The 23,206-nt window shown below is 39.5% G+C and overlaps 1 protein-coding gene across 2 annotated transcripts; it reads left to right on the forward strand.

Moving 5' to 3' along the window:
* The first annotated feature begins 2,005 nt into the window (after nucleotides 1–2,005).
* Nucleotides 2,006–22,620, forward strand: Ift46 (intraflagellar transport 46). 2 transcript variants are annotated; one of them, XM_076846347.2, is made up of 13 exons: nucleotides 2,006–2,230; nucleotides 2,906–3,002; nucleotides 7,065–7,144; nucleotides 9,796–9,948; nucleotides 10,660–10,796; nucleotides 12,168–12,242; nucleotides 12,415–12,508; nucleotides 12,935–13,063; nucleotides 15,969–16,090; nucleotides 16,482–16,548; nucleotides 21,346–21,406; nucleotides 21,693–21,778; nucleotides 22,224–22,620. In XM_076846347.2, exons 3-13 carry the CDS (start codon nucleotides 7,100–7,102, stop codon nucleotides 22,320–22,322), a joined length of 1,068 nt encoding a protein of 355 aa, XP_076702462.1. In that variant the 5' UTR covers nucleotides 2,006–2,230; nucleotides 2,906–3,002; nucleotides 7,065–7,099; the 3' UTR covers nucleotides 22,323–22,620. The 2 variants fall into 2 exon arrangements, with proteins under 2 accessions (XP_076702462.1, XP_076702463.1); XM_076846348.2 differs by lacking the exon at nucleotides 9,796–9,948 and having other exon boundaries at nucleotides 2,009–2,230.
* Nucleotides 22,621–23,206: the final 586 nt, after the last annotated feature.

Consider the following 23,206-nt stretch of genomic DNA (forward strand, 5'->3'; position numbering starts at 1 on the left):
TTACAGATAACAATAATGTGCTATGTGCTGTATACTTCAAAAAAGCTAGAAGAAAGGATTTTGAATGTTTTCAAAACAAAGAAATGATAAATGAGGAGAAAGATAAATGAGGAGACCTTGATTTGAAATTACACAATGTATATATGTATGGAAACATCACCTGGTGCTCCAGAAATATGTACAATTTTTAGGCACCAATTAAAAAATTAAATTTGGTTCATGCCTGTAATCCCAGTGGTTTGGGAAGCTGAGATAGGAGGATCTCAAATTTAAGGCCAGCCTCAGCAATTTAATGAGGCCCTAAGCAAGTTAGTGAGACCCTGTTTCAAAATAAAATATAAAAATGGCTGGGGATAAGGTTCATGGTTAAACACCCCTAGATTGAATTCCTGCTACCCCATCCAACCCCTTGCAAAAAAATTAAGACTCTCTCTTCCCTTTCTTAGTTATTAGAGATTGAACCCACCACTGAACTACACTCTCCACCTGCCTGTATTGTTCTTTTGAGTACAGGGGTTGAACCCAGGGGTGTTTTACCACTGAGTTATATCCCTAGTCTTTTTAATTTTTTAAATTCAATTTAATTTATTTATTGTACCAGGGATTGAACTTGGGGCACATAACCACTGAGCCACATCCCCAGCCCTTTCAAATTTTTTTATTTTAGAGACAGGGTCTTACTGATTTGCTTTGGGCCTCACTAAATTGCTGAGGCTGGCATTGAAGGTGCCATCCTTCTGCTTCAGTCCACTGGGATTACAGGTATGTGCCACCAAGCCTGGCCCAGACCTTTTTATTTTGAGACTGGGTCTAGCTAAATTGTTGTGGCTGCCCTTGAAATTGGGATCTTTCTGCTTCAGCCTCCATAGTAGTTGAGATTGTAGATGTGTGCCACCTCACTCTGTCCAATAAGCACTTTTAAAGTTACTTATTATGCAACAATAAAGTAAAAAAAAATTAAAAATTAACAAACACACTCAGATCCTGCCTTAAACTCATATGAATTTTTAGTAAATAAAAATATGTGGCCGGGCCCAGCGCGGTGGTGCATAATGTAATCCCAGTGGCTCTGGAGGCTGAGGCAAGAGGATCGCGAGTTCAAAACTTGTCTCAGCAAAAGCAAGGTGCTAAGCAACTCAGTGAGACCCTGTCTCTAAATAAAATATAAAATAGGACTGGGGATGTGGCTCAGGGGTCAAGTGCTCCTGAGTTCAATCCCTGGTACCTCCAAAAACAAAATAAAACAAAACAAAACAAAAAAGGGCTGGGATGTGGCTCAGTGGTTAAGCAGCCCTTAGTTCAATCCCCGACAAAACCAAAACAAACAAATAAACAAACAACACCAGGATACCGTTAAGTTTGAATCTCAGATAAAGGAGGAATAATTTGTTAGTGTAAGTATTCCTCTGTAATGGGACACCGCGGAACCAAGGAGTATAAATTACATAAAAGCCATAAAAGTACCTTAAGGGGTTGGGATTGTGGCTCAGAGGAAGAGCGCTTGCCTTGTATGTGTGAGGCACTGGGTTCGATCCTCAGCACCCATAAAAATAAAATTAAGATATTATATCCACCTATAACTAAAAAATAAATATTAAAAAAAAAAAAGAACCTTAAAAGTGGAGGAGCTGGGAATGTGTAGCTCAATGGTAGAGCACTTGCTTAGCAAGGTGAGGTACTGGGTTTGATCTCTAGCACGGGGGGGGGGGGAAGTGTTTGGAATAACTGGAAAGTATGTCTAAATTCTGATTAGACAGATCTAGGATAAAACGCATGCCTCAGGATCCTTGCTCTTAAACAGGGAAAAACATATATGATTTCCAATTGGAGGGCTGAAATTAATAAACCAGCTCTGCAACATATGGCCGCTAGGTGCCGCAACAGAAGCATTTGCTGAAACCATAGACAAACAGGAAGAGTTGGCCGCCCAAAACGCCCAGAGAGGCTTCATTTGAGCTCTTTGATCTCCTTCCGGCGAATAGAGATCCTACGCTGGAAGAGGCGTAAGTGCGGGTGAATGGGAGAGATCTCACGATAGTAGGACCAAGTCTCGCGGTTTTTTCTTTCTTTCTTTCTTTTTTTTTTTTTTTCCATTTTACCTAGCGACTGAGAACAGACCGGTTGCTCCTAGTAGAATTCTTGAAGTGGCCTGTTGTGAGATTGGAGTGAGACCCCAGTCCTAGGCTGGGGTTCTTTCCATATAGAGGAGACGGATTCAGAAGGGCTCCAGGTAATTCGTACTCACCCCATCGGAAAGGGAACTATCTTCCTCCCTCCCAACAGGACGCCTCTTGCCATCTCTATGACAACTCTTCTTCCCTTTCCCCACCCCACTACCAACTGTCCTGTTTCTTTTACTCCCCACGAAACTTAAGTGGACTTTTATCTGCAAAACGAGTGAAGATGGAGGTGACGCTTTTGGATTACTCAGTGGGACCCATAGAGAGACTGGAGTTGACCCTCTCTTCGGGACACCGCCCCCACCCCCAGCCCGGTCCCAGAGGTGACCACCAGACAGAATTGTTTCTAGAACTTCTATAACCTCCCCTGAGAAAACCCAACAGCTTTTGGAAAACTGACCGAACCTGGGAAGAAAGCCGCTGTCTGCCTTTTCATGTACATCTAACAGCCTTGCGGGAGCTGCTAGAGAAGTCATTTCCCTCCAAGATTCCCTCCGTCCTCAGCCAGCCTGCTGGCAGTTCCTACACAAGGGCTACAGCAGAATGGCTGAATTGTTTGAACTGGGGCCAAGCAGTCTTAAGGAAAGTTTGGGTGGGGTCGAAGGTTTTATGTAGAATTGGTGTCTTGGGTGAGGAGGAGGAAACCATGATGGTTTGGAAGGCATTTCCCGGCAGAATCTTTAATGTACAATCCATGATATGTAATCATATCTCCTTTTGCTTAGACCAAGATTGTTGAGAATCAGGCATATGATGAACGTATAGAGGTTAACGACCCCGAAGAGGTTGCAAGTATTTGTACTCCAACCCCAGGGCAGCAAGGTAAGAGAAGAATGAAGAGGAAAGAAGAGAAATGGTTGTTAAAACAAATAGGATGGATTTCATGTTTCTCTCAAGTTCCTGATTTATAATAGCAAATTTTGACTTTCAGAGTCAGTCACTTCATTTGCCATTGTTTCTGTTTTCTAACTAGTTAAGGAGGGAGAAATCACAGCTTGTTAATTGCAGGATCTTCCTTAACCCAACCCTATCACTTTTACTTCATGTAACTACTCAGCTTATATGTCTGATCTGTAAAGCATTTGCTATTTGTGATGCTAGACATCAAACTCAGGCCTCCTGCATTCTAGACAAGCTGTCTACTACTGAGCTCTAGTCCCTGTTGTAGCTGTTGTTTTAACTTATCAAAACTGTTTTTTACACTGCTTCTGCCCTTAATCAGCAACCCTAGCCAAAATATCAACAGGATAGTTTTAGATGATTTGACATCATTCATTTATTCAACAAACATTTTTCTTTTTTTAAAGATGGGAGTCTCACTATGTTTTTCAGGCTGGTGTTGAACTCCTGGGCTTAAATGGATCCTCCTGCCTCAGCCACCCAAATACAGGTGCATACCACTACATCTGGATCTGGCTCAACAAAGTTTTTTTTTTGTGTGTGTGCATTATAATTTTACATAATAGTGGGATTAATAAACATTTTTGAATGCCTACTCTATGTCATGCCAACCTTATGCCTGGCACTGGATATACAGTGTTAAACAAAAGACACATTGTCCCGCCATCCTTCTCCTTGTACTCATGGGAGAAAGATGACAAATGAATTAATTAATAAACATGGCTACAAATGTGATAAGTGCATTGATGGAGGCAAATTGCTGTTAAGGAAAATAATGGTGAGGAAGGAGATCTTTTTTTGATACCAGGGATTGAACCCAGGGATGCTTAACCACTGAGCCACATCCCCAGCCTTTTTGTGTTTGCTTATTTGTTTGTTTTTGTGGTGCTGGGTATTGAACCCAGGTCCTTGTGCATGGGAAACAAGCACTGTATCAACTGAGCTATATCTCCAGCCCATTCCAGCCCTTAATTTTTTTTTTTTAAGTTGTAGTGGACACATTACCTTTATATATATATAATTTTTTTTTTCAAATGTGCTGAGGATTGAACCTAGTGCCCCACATATGCTAGGCAAGTGCGCTGCTACTGAGCTACACCCCAGCCCCCTTTTTTAAAAATTTGAGACAGCATCTCACTAAGTTGCTGAAGCGAACCTGGAACTTGCAGTCCTCCTGCCTCAGCCTCCTGAGTTGCTGGGACTCCAGAGGTATACAACTACACCTGTCAAGGGAATGTATTTTTGATAGGGTAGTCAGGGAAGATAAAAGGAGAAGAGTCCATCATATGGGAGAGGAAAGTGGTATATGGTTAGATTAGAGAGGTAGGCAGGAGGCAAAACAAGTAAACTTTTTTTTAAAAACATTTTTTTAGTTATAGGTGAAAACAATACCTTTATTTTATTTTTATGTGGTGCTGAGGATCGAACCCAGTCACAACCCCAGCCCAAACTTTTTTTTTTTTTAAATAAAATTTTCTTAGTTGTAGATGCTACAATGCCTTTATTTTATTTATTTATTTTTATGTGGTGCTGAGGACCAAACCCAGTGCCTCACACATGGTGCCTCTATGACTGAGCCACAATCCCAGGCCAAAACAAAACAAGCACCCTTTAGCAGCTATGTTGCTGTTTTGTTTGTTTGTTTGTTTGTTTTGGAGTTTTTTTTTTTTTTGGTTTTTTGGTACTGGGTATTGAACTTGTGGGCACTTAACATAGAGCCACATCCACAGTAATTTTACATTTTATTTAGAGACAGTCTCAAGTTACTTAGGGCCTTGCTGCTGAGGCTGGCTTTGATCCTCCTGCCGCAGTCTCTCACGCCCCTGGGATTATAGGCATGCGCCACCATGGCTTATGTTACTGATTTTAAAATTTATTTATTTTTTGGTACCTGGGATTAAAGTCAGGGGCACTCAACCAATGAGCTGCATCCCCAGCCCTATTTTGTATTTTATTTAGAGAAAGGATCTCACTGAGATGCTTAGTGCCTCGCTCTTGCTGAGGCTGGCTTTGAATTGGTGGTCTTCCTGCCTCAGCCTCCCAAGCCACTGGGTTTATAGGCGAGCGCCACTGCACCCAGCCCCTTTAATCTTTTTTTTTTTTTTTTTAATTTTTTTTTTTATTTTTTAGTTTTCGGTGGACACAACATCTTTGTTTGTTTGTGGTGCTGTGGATCGAACCCGGGCCGCACGCATGCCAGGCGAGCGCACTACCGCTTGAGCCACATCCCCAGCCCCCCTTTAATCTTTTTAAGTATAAAGTTAATGGCATTAAGTACTTTCACAATGTTGGGTAACTGTCATTACTGCCTATTTCTCCAGAACTTTTTCATCATGCCAACCTATTGAACAGTAACTCCTGATGCCTTTCTTCTGAGTCCCTGGTCCACTATTCACTTTGTTTCTACAATTTGCCTATTCTGCATACTTCATAAGTGCAATCATATTGTATTTGTCCTTTTATGACTTCTTTCTTTCTATTCGTTTTCTGTTTTTCAGTACTGGGGATTGAACCCCATCCCCAGCCCTTTTGTTTTATTTTGAGGCAGATGTCACCATGTTGCCCAGTCTGACCTTGAGCTTACAATCTTCCTGCTTTACACTCCCAAGTAGCTGGAAGTAGAGTGTGGGCCACCAAACCAGGCCTGTGGCTGACTTATTTCACGTAGTAAAATGTTTCAAGGTTCATTTATGCTATAGTGTGTCTCAGAACTTCATTCCTTTTTATGGCTGAATCATATTCCGTTGTATGGATATGCTACACTTTGTTTATCTGTTCATCTCTTAATGGATACTAGGGTTGTTTTTACCTTTATGCTGTTGAGAATACTGCTACTATGTACAGAGGTGTACAAGTGTCTATTTGAGTCTCTATTTTCAGTTATATTGAATATGTATCTAGCCACCAGGTTTTTGACTTGAGCATCTTTATACTCTTGCCAGCTGTGGAAATTATAACTTCTTTTCAGTTGGCTAATTTAGTAAGTCAAAAAATGGTGTTTAATTTGCATTTACTTGATTTAGAGTCATCTAATAAGTTTTCATGCCAGTTTATACCTTATATCTGATTATACTTTAATTGTTCAGAATATTTTTATTACTGTTACAGATACTGATTCAGATTCAAATTTATAACTATCCATTATTTGCCAGGCTCTAGTTTACTTCCTTCTGTGTAAGTTTTATCACTTGCTCCTTACAACAGTCCTGGGTAAGAAATATTATTGACCGTACTTAGAGATGGGAATACTGAGATTGAGAGAGATTAAGGCATTTTGTCCAAGTGAGAGAGTTTTCTATCATATCCAGTCTTCTGAATTAATCCATCACTCTTCTCACTTTACTGATCACTTACCTCATTTTGCCAATGAAAAAACTAATAATAATAATATGCTATAATATGATAGTGACCATATTATACTAATTTACTTATTTATTTTTAACCTTTATTTATTTATTTTTTATGTGGTGCTGAGGATTGAACCCAGTGCCTCACACGTGCGAGGCAGGAGCTCTACCACCGAGCCCCAGCCCCAGCCCCAGCCCTATTATACTAATTTAATAAAATTATATTGTAGAGTGGAAGATAATCATCTAGTATAACATCTAACCCAATCCTTTAAGCACAGTAATGTTTAGTAAATATAATTTGAATTGAATTAATACAGCCATTCTTAAAAATCCTGTTCATAGAATAGTTAAAGCATCAAATATTATAAACTGAAACTATTTGTTTTTAAAAATCATTTAAATAGTAACCTAAGGGGGCTGGGGATGTGGCTCAAGCAGTAGCGCGCTCGCCTGGCATGCGTGCGGCCTGGGTTCGACCCTCAGCACCACATACCAACAAAGATGTTGTGTCTGCCAATAACTAAAAAATAAATATTAAACTTATCTCTCTCTCTCTCCCTCACTCTCTCTTAAAAAAAAAAAAAAATAAATAAATAAATAAATAGTAACCTAAAATGGAAATTTTTCTTCTAAGGACTTCCTCATTCTGGCTGTCTTCCTAACAAGACTATGGCTGATAACAGCAGTGATGAGTACGAAGAGGAAAATAACAAGGTGCAGTATAACCCACAGCTTCTTGTAGAATTTCTGCTTTAGGTTTTTTTTTTTTTTTTTTAATATTTATTTTTTAGTTTTCGGCAGACACAACATCTTTGTTTGTATGTGGTGCTGAGCATCGAACCCAGGCCGCACGCATGCCAGGCGAGCGCACTACCGCTTGAGCCACATCCCCAGCTCCTGCTTTAGGTTTTTAATAGATTATTTGAAATGATATCAGCTCAATAGTGAACATTTCCTGAATGCTCAGTGCCAGTGGTTGGGTACATTTGTACTCATGGAGGAAATTCAGGAGCAAAGAACCTTGAGATTTTGACTTCAGAAATAAATGCTTCTTTTTGGGGGGGTTGGGGATCCTGGGGATTGAACCCAGGGGCACTTAACCACTGAGCCACATCCCCAGCCCTTTTATATATTTTATTTAGAGACAGGGTCTCACTGAGTTGCTTAGGGCCTTGCTAAATTGCTGAGGCTGGCTTTGAACTCTTAATCCTCCTGCCTCAGCTTCCTAAGCCACTGGGATCAGCTTCCCAAGCCACTGGGATTACAGGCATGCACCACCATGCCTGGCTTTTCTTTTTTCTTTTTGAGGTTCTGGGAATGGAACCCAGGGCCTTGTATATGGTAGGCAAGTGCTCCAACACTGAACTACATCCCTGACCTAAGTCTATCATTACAGATGACTTTTTGGTGAAAATTTGCTATAAAGTCTGCCAGTGCTTCACAAACTTTACTTGTCATAAGAATCAATTGGTATACTTACTTTTAAAAATATAGATTCCCAGTCCCTATTCAGAATCTCAAAAGCCAAAGCCTGAGAATTTATATTTAATAAGCAATTCATGTAATTCTCATGTTAAATTAAGAATTATTGGTCTATGAATTTTTTCATCATAAACACTTGTGATATTGCAAATATTTTGTGAAAGAGATTTTAATTTTGAGGTCTTAAGAAACAGATGACCCTATTTTCCTATCACCCTGTTTCTGAAAGAAAGTTGGAAAGATACCTCTATCTCTATCCAGGGAGAAGTTGCACGTGTAACAACCTTTTTTTTTTTTTTTTTTTTTGAATCAGGGATTGAACCCATGGACTCTTAACACTGAGTCATATCCTCAGCCCTTTTCTTATTTTTTATTTTGAGACAGGGTCTCACTAAGTTGCTTAGGGCCTTGCTAAATTGCTGAGGCTGGCTTTGAACTTAGATCTTTCTGCTTCAGCCTCCCAAGCCACTGGGATTACTGATGTGTACCTTAACACCTGGCCAGTGGTCATATTTTAATTGTCCTTTAAGAAAAGGAACTATCAAAAGTCAATTAAAAAATAAAAAAAGTTGTCATTTATTTTTAAAAAAATCAATTAAAAAAATTTTTTTCAGTATGTTCACAAAAATCTATTTTAAAGTTTTATGAAAAGTAAATATGTATATGGTATATGTATGTCTGTTATTTGTGTGTAGAGAGATTGGAAGTATATATATACACATACATATATATCATATTTCTATTCTCATCATTTTTTAAAATACCGGTTTGGTAACTATTTTTTTTTTTTCATGATATCTTTTTTTATTAGTTGCTCGAGACAATACAATGATCTTGACATATCATCCATTTGATTCAAATCAATTAAAAAGTTTTAAAAAAAGAAAAGGAACTATAGAAATTCAGGTGAAGAATATTTGAGGTAATACAGGAAGCTATAAATATATAGGCTGACTTTATAAAAAGATTAAAAAGTAACATTTTAAGGTAGTTTTTCTCCATGACTAGGTACACTGTTTTAGCATCTTATATACATGATAATCTCTTAGGCATTTGATCCGAAAAAAATACTCCCCTATTATCTTAAGGATTTTGTAAAGCACAACTTCAAGAAGCAGACAAAAGAAAATAGAAAAGTTTTCTTTAATTGACCTCCAAATTTGGTGTATCCGCCCTCAATTGTTCTAGTCTACATGCCTTAGTCATTATTTAAGCCTCATTTATATTCCCAGTTTAGTATGTACCCAGTATCAGCAAAAAACCATCTACTTTTGAGTAATCTTTTATTGGGGAGAGGCAGGTACTACAGATTGAACCTAGAGGCTCTTTAACATTGAGTTACATTCTCAGTCCGTTTTATTTTTTATTTTGAGACAGGTCTCATTAAATTGATCAGGCTAATCTCAAACTTGTATGCCTCTTGCCTTAGCCTGCCAACTCACTGGGATTACAGGCATGCACCATCATGCCTGGCTTGAATGGTCTTTAAATCAACAATTAATACTCTTAAAAATTCCCTTTGCCAAACCTGCTTCCTCTGACCAAGGATAATTTTGGCAAATGTTATTCTAGAAGATTCTTATCAATTATATACCAATAGTCATTGAATGAATTCTGCAACTGTGTATTATTATCTATCATAAATATTACAGATAAGTTAGAGTATATTTTTATCTATGTATAATAAATCTGTTATTTGTAGAGGAATAAGTGACTGAAAACAGTTTTTGGTGTCTTGGAATGTGCCAAAGTTTTATGTGCCAACAGCTGCTTTACCATAAATGAAATATTTTTAAAAAGTGCAATCAGTATAAGCCATATAGCATATGGAAACCAAGCTTTCAAAACATACTTTTAAAGGGGGCCAATTGGTCATCCTTCAGGTCCTAAGGGAGGGAATGCCACAGGCTCCAGGCCACAGAGGCAAAGACATGGACCCCATCCCAACTGCCCCTGCAAGTCCCAAGCGCCACCAGACCCCTTCTCATGGACTTGAGAGGGTGGGTTGGTACATAGACAGCCAGAAGCTCAGAAAGGTAGGTTATATTGCCAAGAACAAAAGATTCCTTATCCTGAGATGGAATGTATAGTCATTGTACTTAACTTATGGGGAAGGGAAGGTAAATATGGCTAGGTCAAATACCCCATGAAGAGAAATATCACTGAGCAAAAGTGGAAAACGCATAGTCTCTGAAATTGCTGGTCAGAATTCAGGCTCAGGGTTGATTATGAAATTTCTTTTTTTGATAGTTTCAAGCAGATTACTCTGAGCAGTCTTGCAAATTAAATGCTAGATTTCCTTGTGATCTTTGTGAGTATTAAAACCTTCTAGTTTGTCTTCCCTGTTTCATCTTCCCCCATTTTTTCCTTCAATAATTATTTAGAGTTGTCATCCTCTTCTTGAAAAGTCCCTAAATTTTAGGGTTGAAGCTCTTTGGATAAAGTTTATACAGACCTCTCAGGATCTCCTAAGTAATAAGTCTAATAAGTATAATTTGGATAGAATTTGTACCCCAGCTTCAGGTAGATTAATACAGTTGTAGAAAGTGGGGACTCAGTTTGTAGCTAACCAGGAGAAATAGACTCTGATGCCCCTTCTGGAAGTACCACCTTCCCTTTCTGGGGACTAGGTGTCAGGTGTTTGGGGGTGGGGGGGTATGGGTTAGAGTATTTTTAGAACTAGGCCTCTGAGTCATATTATATTTCTCTTTATATGAACCTTTCTCTGTCTACCTGCCCTATCCCAGGAGAAAAAGAAGACCTCACAGTTGACACCTCAGCGGGGCTTTAGTGAAAATGACGATGATGATGATGATGATGACTCATCTGAAACTGATTCTGATGATGATGATGATGATGAAGAGCATGGAGCCCCTTTGGAAGGGTGAGGAAAGGCCTATTGCCAAGGGCACCCATGCCAAGGAGGAAGCATCTCCTTTAAGATACTGGGCTGGGAGGACATCATTTAGAAGTGTAATTGCAGCATCTCTCTTTTTTTTGGTAGTAGGGATTGAATCCAGAGACTCTTTACCACTAGGCTACATCCCAAGTCCTTTTTGTTTTTTATTTTGAGACAGATCTTGCTAAGCTACTTTGTCAATGTTAATTACATTCATTACATTTTATTTAATTACAATTAATGTTATGTGTTCTACTGTTTTTTTAATATGTATATTTTTATGTATTAATAGAAATACTTTTAAATAACTGTGCAGTATTCAATTTGGCATAATTAACCATCTTCCAAATGATGGATATTTTATTTGTCTCAATCTTTTGCTTAGTAGTAACACTACTAAAAATAAATAAATAAATAAAGTAACACAGCTAAAAACATTTCTGAGCTGGATACAGTGGCACATACCTGCAATTCCAGTGACTCAGGAGGCTGAGGTGTGAGGATTGAAAGTTTAAGGTCAGCCTTGGCAATTCAGCAAGACCTTGTCTCAAAATAAAAATGTAAAAAGGGCTGGAAACATAGCTTAGTGGTAGAGCACCCCTAGGTTCAATTCCTAGTACTGCATAAATAAAACAAACAAAAACCCCCCATGTTGGGCTGGGGATGTGGCTCAAGCGGTAGCGCACTCGCCTAGCATGCGTGCGGCCCGGGTTCCATCCTCAGCACCACATACAAACAAAGATGTTGTGTCCGCCGAAAACTAAAAAGTAATATTAAAAAAAAAGTTTAAAAAAAATCCCCCATGTTTTTTAGTGCAAACTATTTTATGTCAGAAATTAATATCTTAGGAGATTAGAGGTATAGCTTAATGTTGGCATGCATGAGTCTGTGTTAATCCCCAGCACCAGCAAGGAAGAAAATCTTGTTTTACCCTTCAACTTTTCTCATTATCTCTTTTCATATAAAAAAGGGAAAGTGACTAGGGATATAATTCAGGTGGAGAGTGCTTGTCTAGCATGTGTGAGGCCCTGGGTTCAATCCCCAGTACTGCCAATAAATAAATAAATAAATTTAAAAAATAAACAAAAAGAGAAAACAATATGCTACATTTTAACATAAAAAATTATGCTTTAGATTTTCTCCAGTTTTGTCCTTCAGCATCAAAAACAATTAAGAGCTAATTATAACTGACTTTACAGTTGCCTTGCAAACCACCAGGAAAGGCACATGTGGGTGGGGCAGAAGCTAGGTTCAGGGTCACTTCTTTGTGGTCACAGGAACACACATGTTGACCCAGGGTTCTGCCATCTCTGCTCTTCTTGGGCATCCTAAAATGAGGTGTTTTCCTTTCCCCAGGGCCTATGATCCTGCAGATTATGAGCATTTGCCAGTTTCCGCTGAGATTAAGGAACTCTTCCAGTACATCAATAGGTGAGAATGAGAACCTTCCAATGAAGCACACTCTACTACCTGGTCCCTGAACCTTTTCATTCTCTATCCAGTCTGAAACAAGACCAGTTTCCTTGGATTTTTTTTTCAAAAGCCTGAATAGCAAGGAAACATTCTCTACCTGCCTTCACCTTCCCTTGGCAATATCTTTTAGGTACACACCTCAGTTGATTGACCTGGACCACAAACTGAAACCTTTCATTCCTGATTTTATCCCAGCTGTTGGGGATATCGATGCATTCTTAAAGGTACAGTCAGTGTGTCCTAAAAATGACTTATTAGATGTTAGTTCTGATTCCTATCTTCTAATAATTCTGCTAATTCTTTTACTACCATAATATATTTCATTTCATTGTCATTCTTTACCTTGTTCTGTTCTCCAAGTACTTATTGTTGCTAAGTAATACTTTATCATCTCATTATATATTAAAACACTCTCCTGTATTTGCCTTCTAATTGTTCATGAATCCAGCTTTGTATTTAAGTTCTCAAAGGCCATGTTTTTTTTCTAGACAATATTCAGTATGATATGATAAACAAGCATGCTTTTTAATACTATAATAATAATGAACCACAAGACTACTTCCTTTTCAGCTTATTGAAAACAGCAGGTATGGCTTTCTATGGTCCTCACGTTTGTTTTCCTTCTACTTTCCTACCTTTTCCTTAACCAGGTACCACGTCCTGATGGAAAGCCTGACAACCTTGGTTTGTTGGTATTGGATGAACCTTCTACGAAACAGTCAGATCCTACCGTCCTCTCACTCTGGTTAACAGAGAATTCCAAGCAGCACAACATCACAGTAAGAAACTGGCCTTGGGGCTGGGGTTGTAGCTCAGTGGTAGAGTGCTTGCCTGGCATGTGTGAGGCACTGGGTTCAATCCTCAGCAGCACATAAAAATAAAAAAAATAAAGGTCCATCAACAACTAAAAAAAACAAAAAAAAAAAACACAAACTGGCCTCGTATAGGGCTCAGCTGGAGAGGGTGGGCCAAGAGTAGAAGCCTTGCCAGCATTTGTATAATTGACTTTACCACCTATTAAAAGGGATGGGTGTAACATCAATCCAGCCCCCTCCCCCACTTTTTTATGGTACTGGGAATTGAACCCAGGGTCTCAATGCTTGTAGGTAAGCCTCTACTTGAGCTACATTTCCAGCCCTTTTAAAAACCTTATTTTGAGACAAGGCTTACTCTTAAGTTGCCCAGGCTGGCCTCAAACTCGTTGTTCTCCTATCTTAGCCTCCCAACTAGCTGGGATTACAAGTGTGTTCTACCACACCAAGCCAGCTCCATTTTGTAAAATGAGTTTTATTGAAATATAATTCCATGCCAAAAAATTCACCCTTTTAAATTATAAAATTCATTGATTTTTAGAATATTTACAGAGTTGTACAACTTTTGTCACTTTTTTCTTTTTCTTTTTTTTTTTTTTTAGAGAGAGAGAAAGAGAATTTTTTAATATTTATTTTTTAGTTTTCGGCAGACACAACATCTTTGTTTGTATGTGGTGCTGAGGATCAAACCCGGGCCACAAGCATGCCAGGCGAGCACACTACCACTTGAGCCACATCCCCAGCCCACTTTTGTCACTTTTTATGCCTAGATAATATTCCTCTGTCTGCATATACATTTTATATATATGATTGTTTCCACTATTTTTTTTTTTTTAAATTGAACTCTGGGGTACTCGACCACTGAGCCAATCCCCAGCCCTATTTAGAGACAGGGTCTCATTGAGTTGCTTAGCACCTTGCCATTCATTGCTGAAGCTGGCTTTGAACTCATAATTCTCCTGTCTCAGCCTCTAGGATTACAGGCATGTGCCACTGCAGCTGGCCTAATTGTTTCCACTTTTATTAATCATATTGCTATGAACATTTGCATACAGGTATTTTTGATGTTGATTTTGATTTTTCTTTTTATGATCTGGGGATTGAACCCAGGGCCTTGTGTATATTAGGTAAGCAGCACTCTACCACTGAGCTACATCTCCAGCCCTTTTTATTTTATTTTGAGAGAGGGGTCTCACTAAGTTGCCCAGGCTGAACCTATGATCCTCCTACCTTAACCTCCCATGTAGCTGGGATTATAGGTGTATGCCACTATGCCTGCCTTCATATACAAGTGTTTGCTTGAGCATCTATTATTATTTCTCTTGAAAATATATGTGGAAATGGGATTGCACAGCCATTCCAAGTGCTGTGTCACTGAGCTATCCCCACTGAGCTATATTTAACATTTTGGGGAACCATCAAACAGTTTTCCATAGTGGCAGCACCAGTTTACAATCCCACCAGCAATGAATGAGAGTTTCAGTTTCTCCACATCCTCACCAATGTTTGCTATTGTCTGCCTTTTGAATTCTAGCTTTCTTAGTAGATGTGAAATGGAATTTACTGTGGTCAGCCCTATTGACCTGCCCCCACCCCCCATGGCTCTAGAAAAAAATTTTTTTAATATTTATTTTTTAGTTGCAGGTGGACACAATATCTTTATTTTATTTTTATGTGGTGCTGAGGATCGAACCCAGTGCTTCATGCATGCTAGGCAAACACTCTACTACTGAGCCACACCCCAACTTGGCTTTAGAAAGTTTAATTAGGGTTTTTGTTTCAGTCAGCTTTCTGTCACTGTAGATAACTTTTTTATAACCATATTTGATTTGTTTATTTTTATATAGTGTTTAGGAACTATATGTGTGAACCCAGGGCCTCACACATGCTAGGCAAGCATTCTACCACTAAGCCACAACCCCAACCCACTATAGATAATTTATGAAGAGAAAAGATTCAATTTGGCTCACAGTTTTGGAGGGTTCGGTCCATGATCGACCCTATTGTTTTTGATCTGTGGTGAAGTAGTAAATTATGGCAGAAGTGCCTGGTGGAGCAAAATTGTTCCCTTTCTTTTTTTGTGGAGAGTACCGGGAATTGAACTCAGGGGCACTTGATCACCAAGTCACATCCCCAGCCCTATTTTTGTATTTTATTTAGAGACAGGGTCTCACTAAGTTGCCCAGGCTGAACTTATGATCCTCCTGCCTCAGCCTCCCGAGCAGCTGGGATTATAGGCCTGCGCCACCATTCCCGGATAAAACTGTTACCCTTCTGATGGCCAGAAAGAAAAAAAAAAAAAGAAGGAAGAGACTGAGGTCCCATGATCCCCCTTGGGGCACACTCCCAATGACCTAAAGAATTCACAATTAGGCACCAACTCTTGACCTTTCCACTATCTCCCAATAGCACCACCCTGGGAGCAAGTCTTTTTTTTTTTTAATTTTAATATTTTATTTTTCGGCAGACACAACATCTTTGATCGAACCCGGGCCACACGCATGCCAGGCAAGCACGCTACCGCTTGAGCCACATCCCCAGCCCCTGGGAACAAGTTTTTACCACTTGGCCCTTTAGAGGACACTTAAGATCCAAACTCTAGTGGTTTCCTTACCTTGCACTTGGTTGCTGTCAGTCCTCTCTTTTCATCAGCTATCTCACATGTACAATAGCAACAGATATGAGGAGCTAGTGAAAAAAACTTAATTTTAATTAATTTATTTATTGTAGTACTAGGGATAGAACCCAGAGCCTCACACATGCTAGGAAAGTGCTCTACCACTGAGCTACATCCTAGACTAATCCAGTCTATACAAAACAAGAAAGCTACCTTAATATTTATTTTCGGTCAGCTGTCTCTTTATTTTTCTAGCAACATATGAAAGTAAAGAGCCTAGAAGATGCAGAAAAGAATCCCAAAGCCATTGACACATGGATTGAGAGCATCTCTGAGTTACACCGTTCTAAGCCTCCTGCGACTGTGCACTACACCAGGTAAGACAGCATGTTCTCACCACAGTAACCCATAGTAACTTTCACCAACTATGAACCATTACTTGTGAGGAGAGGCTGAAAGTCTAGGGACAAATTTGATTAACCTGAGATCCTGAAAAAAAAAGTACACTTTCACTGTACTTTTTAGAAATTGAGAAGTTGTCAGTTGCTGGCTCAGATTGCAGGCATAAAGATTGATAGTTCTCTGTTATCATTACTTAGCCAGTTCCTCCAACCCCAAACCCTGGGTAAAATTGGTTTGCTCAATCTAGGTTTTCTTGAAATCCTAATATGTCAGATTGGGGATCTCTCCTTTACCCTAAAATATATTGATCCGAATGGTGCTGTCATTTGCCTGTGTTTCCTTTTCATATTTAATCTGTACCTTTAGGCCCATGCCCGATATTGACACATTAATGCAGGAGTGGTCCCCAGAGTTTGAAGAACTTTTGGGCAAGGTGAGTATAAAATAGCATGAGGTAAGAGAGTGTGACATTCATTCTAGGGCCCAGTGTTTTCTGTATTCCTGTACTACCATTATCGTCATTGACTTTTTTCTTTTGGCTCACTGGGGATTGAACTGAGGGGCACTTGACCACAGAGCCATATGCCCAGTCCTATTTTGTATTTTGTTTAGAGACAGGGTCTTATTGAGTTGCTTAGTGCCTCACTTTTACTGAGGCTGGCTTTGAACTCGTGATCCTTCTGCCTCAGCCTCCCAAGTTGCAGGGTTGTGCCACAATGCCCAGCTCATTGACTTTTTAATTGAAGTTTAATACGCAATCACAAGTGTACATGTATTCTAAGTGTTAATCCATTTTTAACTTGGGTAACCAGCACATTGCATTAGTGAACAAAACATTGTCATCATCCTCAGAGCCTCTGTGCTCCCAGATTCTGAGGTAACCAGAGTCTTGTTTTTAACTTTCTCTGAATTTAAAAGTACTTTTTTGTGCCTTCTTTTTTTTAACATTATAAGAGATGCATTCATTTTGTTTTGTGTGGTGGTTCATTTGTTCTTGTAACTGTAGTGTGTTCTACCATTTATTACATATATGTGTATGACAGTTTATCCATTCTGTAATAGGCATTTGGGTAGTCTCTAGATATTTTGGTCGTTAAATAGTGCTATTATGAACATTCTTATGTAACACATACTTTGGGGAACATATGTACCTCCTGCATTATTATTTTAGGTTCCACCTCCTCAGGAGCATTTATGATATTCTAAGAAGCTGTATCCTATTTAGAATTACCCAAATTTTTTTCCCCAAGTGCTGGAGATTGAACCCAGGGCTTTGAGTTTGCTAGACAAGTACTTTACACTGAGCTACATCCCTAGTATTTAAAAAAAATACCCGAATCAACTTAAGGAGAAACTGTTAAGACCTTTTTGAAAACAATAAAACTTTATTAGAGAACATAATGAGATCTGAATGATGGAGGATTCAATCTTATAGAGCTGCCAGTTCACCCCAATTTCCTATATAAGCATAGTGTCAATTCTAATTCCATTAGAATTTTGTTGTTGTTTGTTTGTTTGGTACTGTGACTTGAACCCAGGACCTCCTGCATGGTAGGCAAGTGCTATACCACTGAGCAACTTTCCCAATCCTTTTAAAAATTTGAGACAAGACCAGGTGTGCTGGTGCATGCTTATAATCTCAGCAACTAGGGAGGCTGAGACAAGAGGATTGCAGTTTCAAGGCTAATGTCAGCAACTTAGTGAGGCCCTAAGCAATTTAATATGACCCTCTCCCAAAATAAAAATGAAAAGTGCTGGGGATGTAGCTCTGTGGTAAAGTATCTCTGGGTTAAATCCCTCACACCAATAAAACAAAACAAAACTCTTTATTGAGATAGAGAGGCCAGCACTGTGGCACATGCCTACTATCCCAGCAACTCAGAAGTCTGTATTAGGAGGATTGAAAGTTCAAGGCCAGCCTCAGCAACTTAGTGTGAAACCTTGTCTCAAAATGAAAATTTAAAAAAGGGCTGGGGATATCTCAGTGACAAAGCACCCCTGGGTTCAATCTTCAGTACAAATAAAATAAAATAAAATTTGGAGATAAGGGTCTTGCAAAATTGACCAGGCTTGTCTCAAATTTATGATCCTTCTTCCTCAGCCTCCTGAGTAGCTGGGATTGCAGGCATGTGCCATTATGCCTGGATTTACTATATTTTTTAAAAATTGCAAAGTTCATAATAAAGTTTATATACAGGAATAGGTTTTTAAGACAAATCATGAAAATTTTAGAAAAAAAAAATTATGGAGAATTTTCCCTGTCAGAAAACAGAACATATGGGCTGGGGATGTGGCTCAAGCGGTAGCGCGCTCGCCTGGCATGTGTGCGGCCCGGGTTCGATCCTCAGCACCACATACAAGCAAAGATGTTGTGTCCGCTGAAAACTAAAAAATAAATATTAAAATTCTCTAAGGAAAAAAAAGAAAGGTGGACTTTTGTTAAAAAAAAAAGAAAACAGAACATATTATAAAATTATAGTACATAAGAAAATCAAGGATTGGATGTTTTCTTTGATATGCAGAAGATGGGGGGAAAGAATATTAAAAAAACAAAGGGCTGGGGCTGTTAGCTCAGTGGTAAAGCACTTACCTCACACATGTGAGGCACTGAGTTCGATCCTCAGCACCACATAAAAATAAATGAATAAATAAAGATATTGTGTCCATCTACAACTAAAAATATTAAAAAAAAAAAAGGTGGAGGAGATCTCATGGATACAGTAGAGGATAAGGATCAAGAGGGACGGAGAAGGTGAGGGCATGGGAAAGTCTTGGGGAATGAAACATCAAGTTATGCTGTGTCTTTGTATAACACAATGAATCATACTAATTAAAATAATAATAGAAAGGAGATCAATAGAGTAAGTAGGTCAGGGGAGGAAAAGGCAAAATACTGGGGAATGAGATTGATCAAATTATGTTATGTACTTGTATAAATATGACAATGTATCCCACTGCTATGTGTAACTATAATGTACTAATGAAAATAAATGAATATAAAAAAATTATAGTAAATCAAATAGAAAGTTATTGGAATAGGAATAGACAGGTCAGTGGCACCTATTAATCCAGAAACAAACCCATGTATATATGGGAGTTTCATATAGAAGTTTTTGTTTGTTTTATATTTTGTAGCTCAGGGGATTTTGAACTTATGGCCTCACACATGCTAGGCAGGTGTTCTTATACTGAGCCACACCCCCAGCCCTTGATCAGGGAATTAAATAGCTAGAATGTAGTACCTCCATTCAGCGAAATACTATGCAATGGAATATTATTTGGTGTTCTTTGCTCTGATATGAATAAATAGCAATGTATGTATAAGTGTGTGTGTGTGTGTGTGTGTGTGTGGTAGTGGGGATTAAACCCAGAAGCCTTCTACCATTTAGCCATTCACCTAATCCTTTTTATTTTATTTTGAAACAGGGTCTCACTGAAATTGCTGAGGCAGCCTTTGAATTTGTGGTCCTGTCTCCCAAATTGCTGGGTTTACAGGCAAGCACTACCAGGCCTGGCAGCAATGATATATTGTTAAATGAAAAAAGCAATTGCAGTTGAGCGTAGTGGCATATGCTGTAATCCCAGCAGCTCAGGAGGCTGAGGCAGGAGGATCACGAGTTCAAAGCCAGTCTCAGCAATGCTAAGCGAGGTGTTACGCAACTCAGTGAGACCCTGTCTCTAAATAAAATACAAAATAGGGCTGGGGATGTGGCTCAGTGGTCAAGGAGTGTCCCTGAGTTCAATCCCCTATACCCTCTCCATCAAAAAAGCAAATTACAGAACTGTGTACACTCTTAATTATTTTATAAAAAAGTTTTAAGAAGCTAATGGTTTTTAAATTGATAAGCTGGGTACTGAGGCTTATGCCTATAATCCCAGAGACTTGGGAGGCTAAGGTGGGAAAATCAAAAATCTGAGGCCAGCTTTAGCAATTTAGTGAGGTCTAAGCAATTTAGCAAGACTCTTATTTCAATCTAAAATATTAAAAAGAGGGCTCAGGGGCTGGGGTTATGGCTCAGCGGTAGAGCACTTGCCTCGCACATGTGAAGCCCTGGGTTCAATTCTCAGCACCACATAAAAATAAATCAGGTATTGTGTCCAACTACAACTAAAAAAAAAAAAAAAAAAAAATAGGGCTCAGGATGTAGTGCAGCTGGTAGAGCCTCCCTGGATTCAATCCCCAATACCAAAAAAAAAAAAAAAATTTAAGTAAACTTACAACTTATTTAAATCAAAGCCTGTCACCTGAGTGAAATGATATTTCCATTTTCTCTGTTCCCAAGATGTCCCAGGACCTTTAGGCATTACAATACCAAGTCACTAAATACTTGGGTCATAAACCTGGGACCAGTTTCTTCTTGAATCCAAAATATATTTTTGTGGGCAGTATATTTTGCCCACAAAATCTTTTGGCCCTTCTTGTTTTCTTTTTTTTTTTTTTTAAATATTTTTTAGCTGGACACAATACCTTTATTTTATTTATTTCGTTTATGTGGTACGGAGGATCGAACCCAGGGCCTCGCATGTGCTAGGCCAGCGCTCTCCAGCTGAGCCACAACCCCAGCCCCCTTCTTGTTTTTTTAATATTTATTTTTTAGTTGCAGTTGGACACAATACCTTTATTTTTACTTATTTATTTTTATGTAGTGCTGAGGATCCAACCCAGGGTCTTGAATGTGCGAGGCAAAGGCCCTAGGCCCTTCTTTGGTAGTAAATTCCATTCTGCTGATTGGGGGTGGGAGTGGAGGAGATGTTGTTTTAGTTTGCTAGGGCTACTGAACAAAGCACCATAGAGTGGGTGGCTTAAACAACAGAAATTTACTTTCTCTCAGTTCTGGAGGCTGGACGTCCAAGGTCAAATCAGCAGCACTGATTTCTTCTAGAGCCTCTCTCCTGGATCATCTACTCTTTGTGGCTTCACATAGTCTTCCCTCTGCCAGTGTCAGTGTCAGTGTCCTGATCTCTTCTTGTAAGGACACTAGTCTTACTGCATTAATGATCTCATTTTTACTCAGTAAAGATAGCATCTCCAAACAGTTACATTCTGAGGTGCAGAATGAGGGTTTGTTACATTCTGAGGGTTAGGACCTCAACATAGGAATTTGGGGGAACCCAAATTGAGCTATAATTCATGTTTTATGCTAGGAGCTCTTTTCCTTCAGAGAGTGGCTCTTTTGGGCCCACTTACACTTTAGCTTTTTTATTGTGGTCTGTCCCACACCTCTTCCAGGTGAGCTTGCCCACGGCAGAGATCGACTGTAGCCTGGCTGAGTACATTGACATGATCTGCGGTAAGGTTCTCTCTCCTTTCCCAGCCCCTCCTCTGGGTAGCTACATCCTAGGCCTTCAGAAGGGCTTGCTGACTCTGGGAAGATGGCATCTTGACTTACAGCCTTCACTTGTGCAGAGTGGCAGCTTCTAGGGGTGTTCAGGCCTATGTAACTACTTGTTGGGTATTTAATCCACAATCATAGTAATATATCCCATGTGGGAAGGGGTTGGCTATCCTAAACAGAAATGCCCCCTAAGTCCCAGAGTTTGTTTGGTTCTGTTCCTGGGAGTTCTTCTTTGTTTCAGCCATCCTAGACATTCCTGTCTATAAGAGTCGGATTCAGTCCCTCCACCTACTCTTCTCTCTCTACTCGGAATTCAAGAACTCACAGGTGAGATGAGGATCGGGGACTGGACTCAAGCTGTAGTGTGGGGTTTCTGCCAGTCTGGGCCTGCTGCAGTTGTTTCCTGTGGCAGTGGGGGAGTTATTATCTTCATGAGTAAGAGCTGCAGAGAAAGCAGAGGATGGGAAAATATCAGAGATGGGAGTCTCCATGGAACTTGGTGTGGATCTGTGGAGGATACCCGTGCTTCAGGAGAACCAAGTGGCCCAATGAATAGAAGCAGGAAAGAAGTTTAAAAAGGGTGGGGGGTCACTTTTGAAGGAGGTGGGCAAATTTCTAGCTATTTTTCAAAGATAGCACAAGGTATCTGTTTCTAAGCAGAACTGGAAGATTAGAAGCTTAAAGGATTTTAAAAGAGGTTAGTTCTTGTGAGAAAAATGTAGCAACTAGCATATTCCAAATACTTAACATTCTCTCTCCCCTTTCTTCATAGCATTTTAAAGCTCTTGCTGAAGGCAAGAAAGCGTTTACTCCTCCGTCCAACTGCATCTCCCAAGCTGGAGATGTAGCAGAGACACTAACCTTCAACTAAGGAGAGAGGCCTGTCAGCCACCTGCTCTGCCACTGGGCTCAGGGCCAGGCATGTGCTGCTACCTGTCTGTCAGAGAGCACTTCCCACATTTGCTCTTCCTGTCTCAAATTGCCTTCCCAGGAGAGTTACCACTGTGGGGATTTGAGTTAAAAAATTGAATTTCTGAGATTTCCCCAAAGTAAAAGCTGGGAAGAAAGATTAAAAGGTGTTCTTTTGGGGCTAGGGATGAAATTCTTTTATTCTTAAAGGTAGTTGGCAGTGATTTTACAAATAAAATGCTCTGTCAGTTTTGATATAATTCATATTTTTGTTTTTTATCCACGGTTCCTGTTTCATTTCTTCTATTGCCCTTATTATTTCCTAAGTGACCAGAATAATGTTGAGGGCTTTAGCCCTCAAGTCTCTCCTCTCTGATCGCCTGTCCTCCTTTCACCTGTTCCTTTTTCTTCCCAAGGCAGGCCACAGAAACTGAATTTCTCTTACCTAAGGCAGATTATGGAAATATAGTCTTAAATGCGTTGACCTACCTTGGCTGATGGTAGATGTTAAAACATCCATTTCCGAAGATTCTGCCACTTACTCACAAGGAAGGAATACTAAAGAATCTGAAGATAAGCCCTGCTAGGTTTTCCCACCCAGTTTGTTTGCATTGGGTCATAGCTACCTTTTTTTTTTTTTTTTTTTTTTTTAATGAACCAGGAATTGAATCCAGGGGCACTCAATCACTCAGCCACATCCCCATCCCCTTTATTTTCTGTTTTGAGACAGGGTCTCGCTAAGTTGCTTAGGGCCTCACTTAATTGTTGAGGCTGGTCTCAAATCTGTGATCCTCCTGCTTCAGCCTCTGGAGTCATTGGGATTACAGGTGTGTGCCACAGCACCTG

This window comes from Callospermophilus lateralis, chromosome 2 (genome assembly GCF_048772815.1).
Source record: "Callospermophilus lateralis isolate mCalLat2 chromosome 2, mCalLat2.hap1, whole genome shotgun sequence".
Classification (NCBI taxonomy): Eukaryota; Metazoa; Chordata; class Mammalia; order Rodentia; family Sciuridae; genus Callospermophilus; species Callospermophilus lateralis.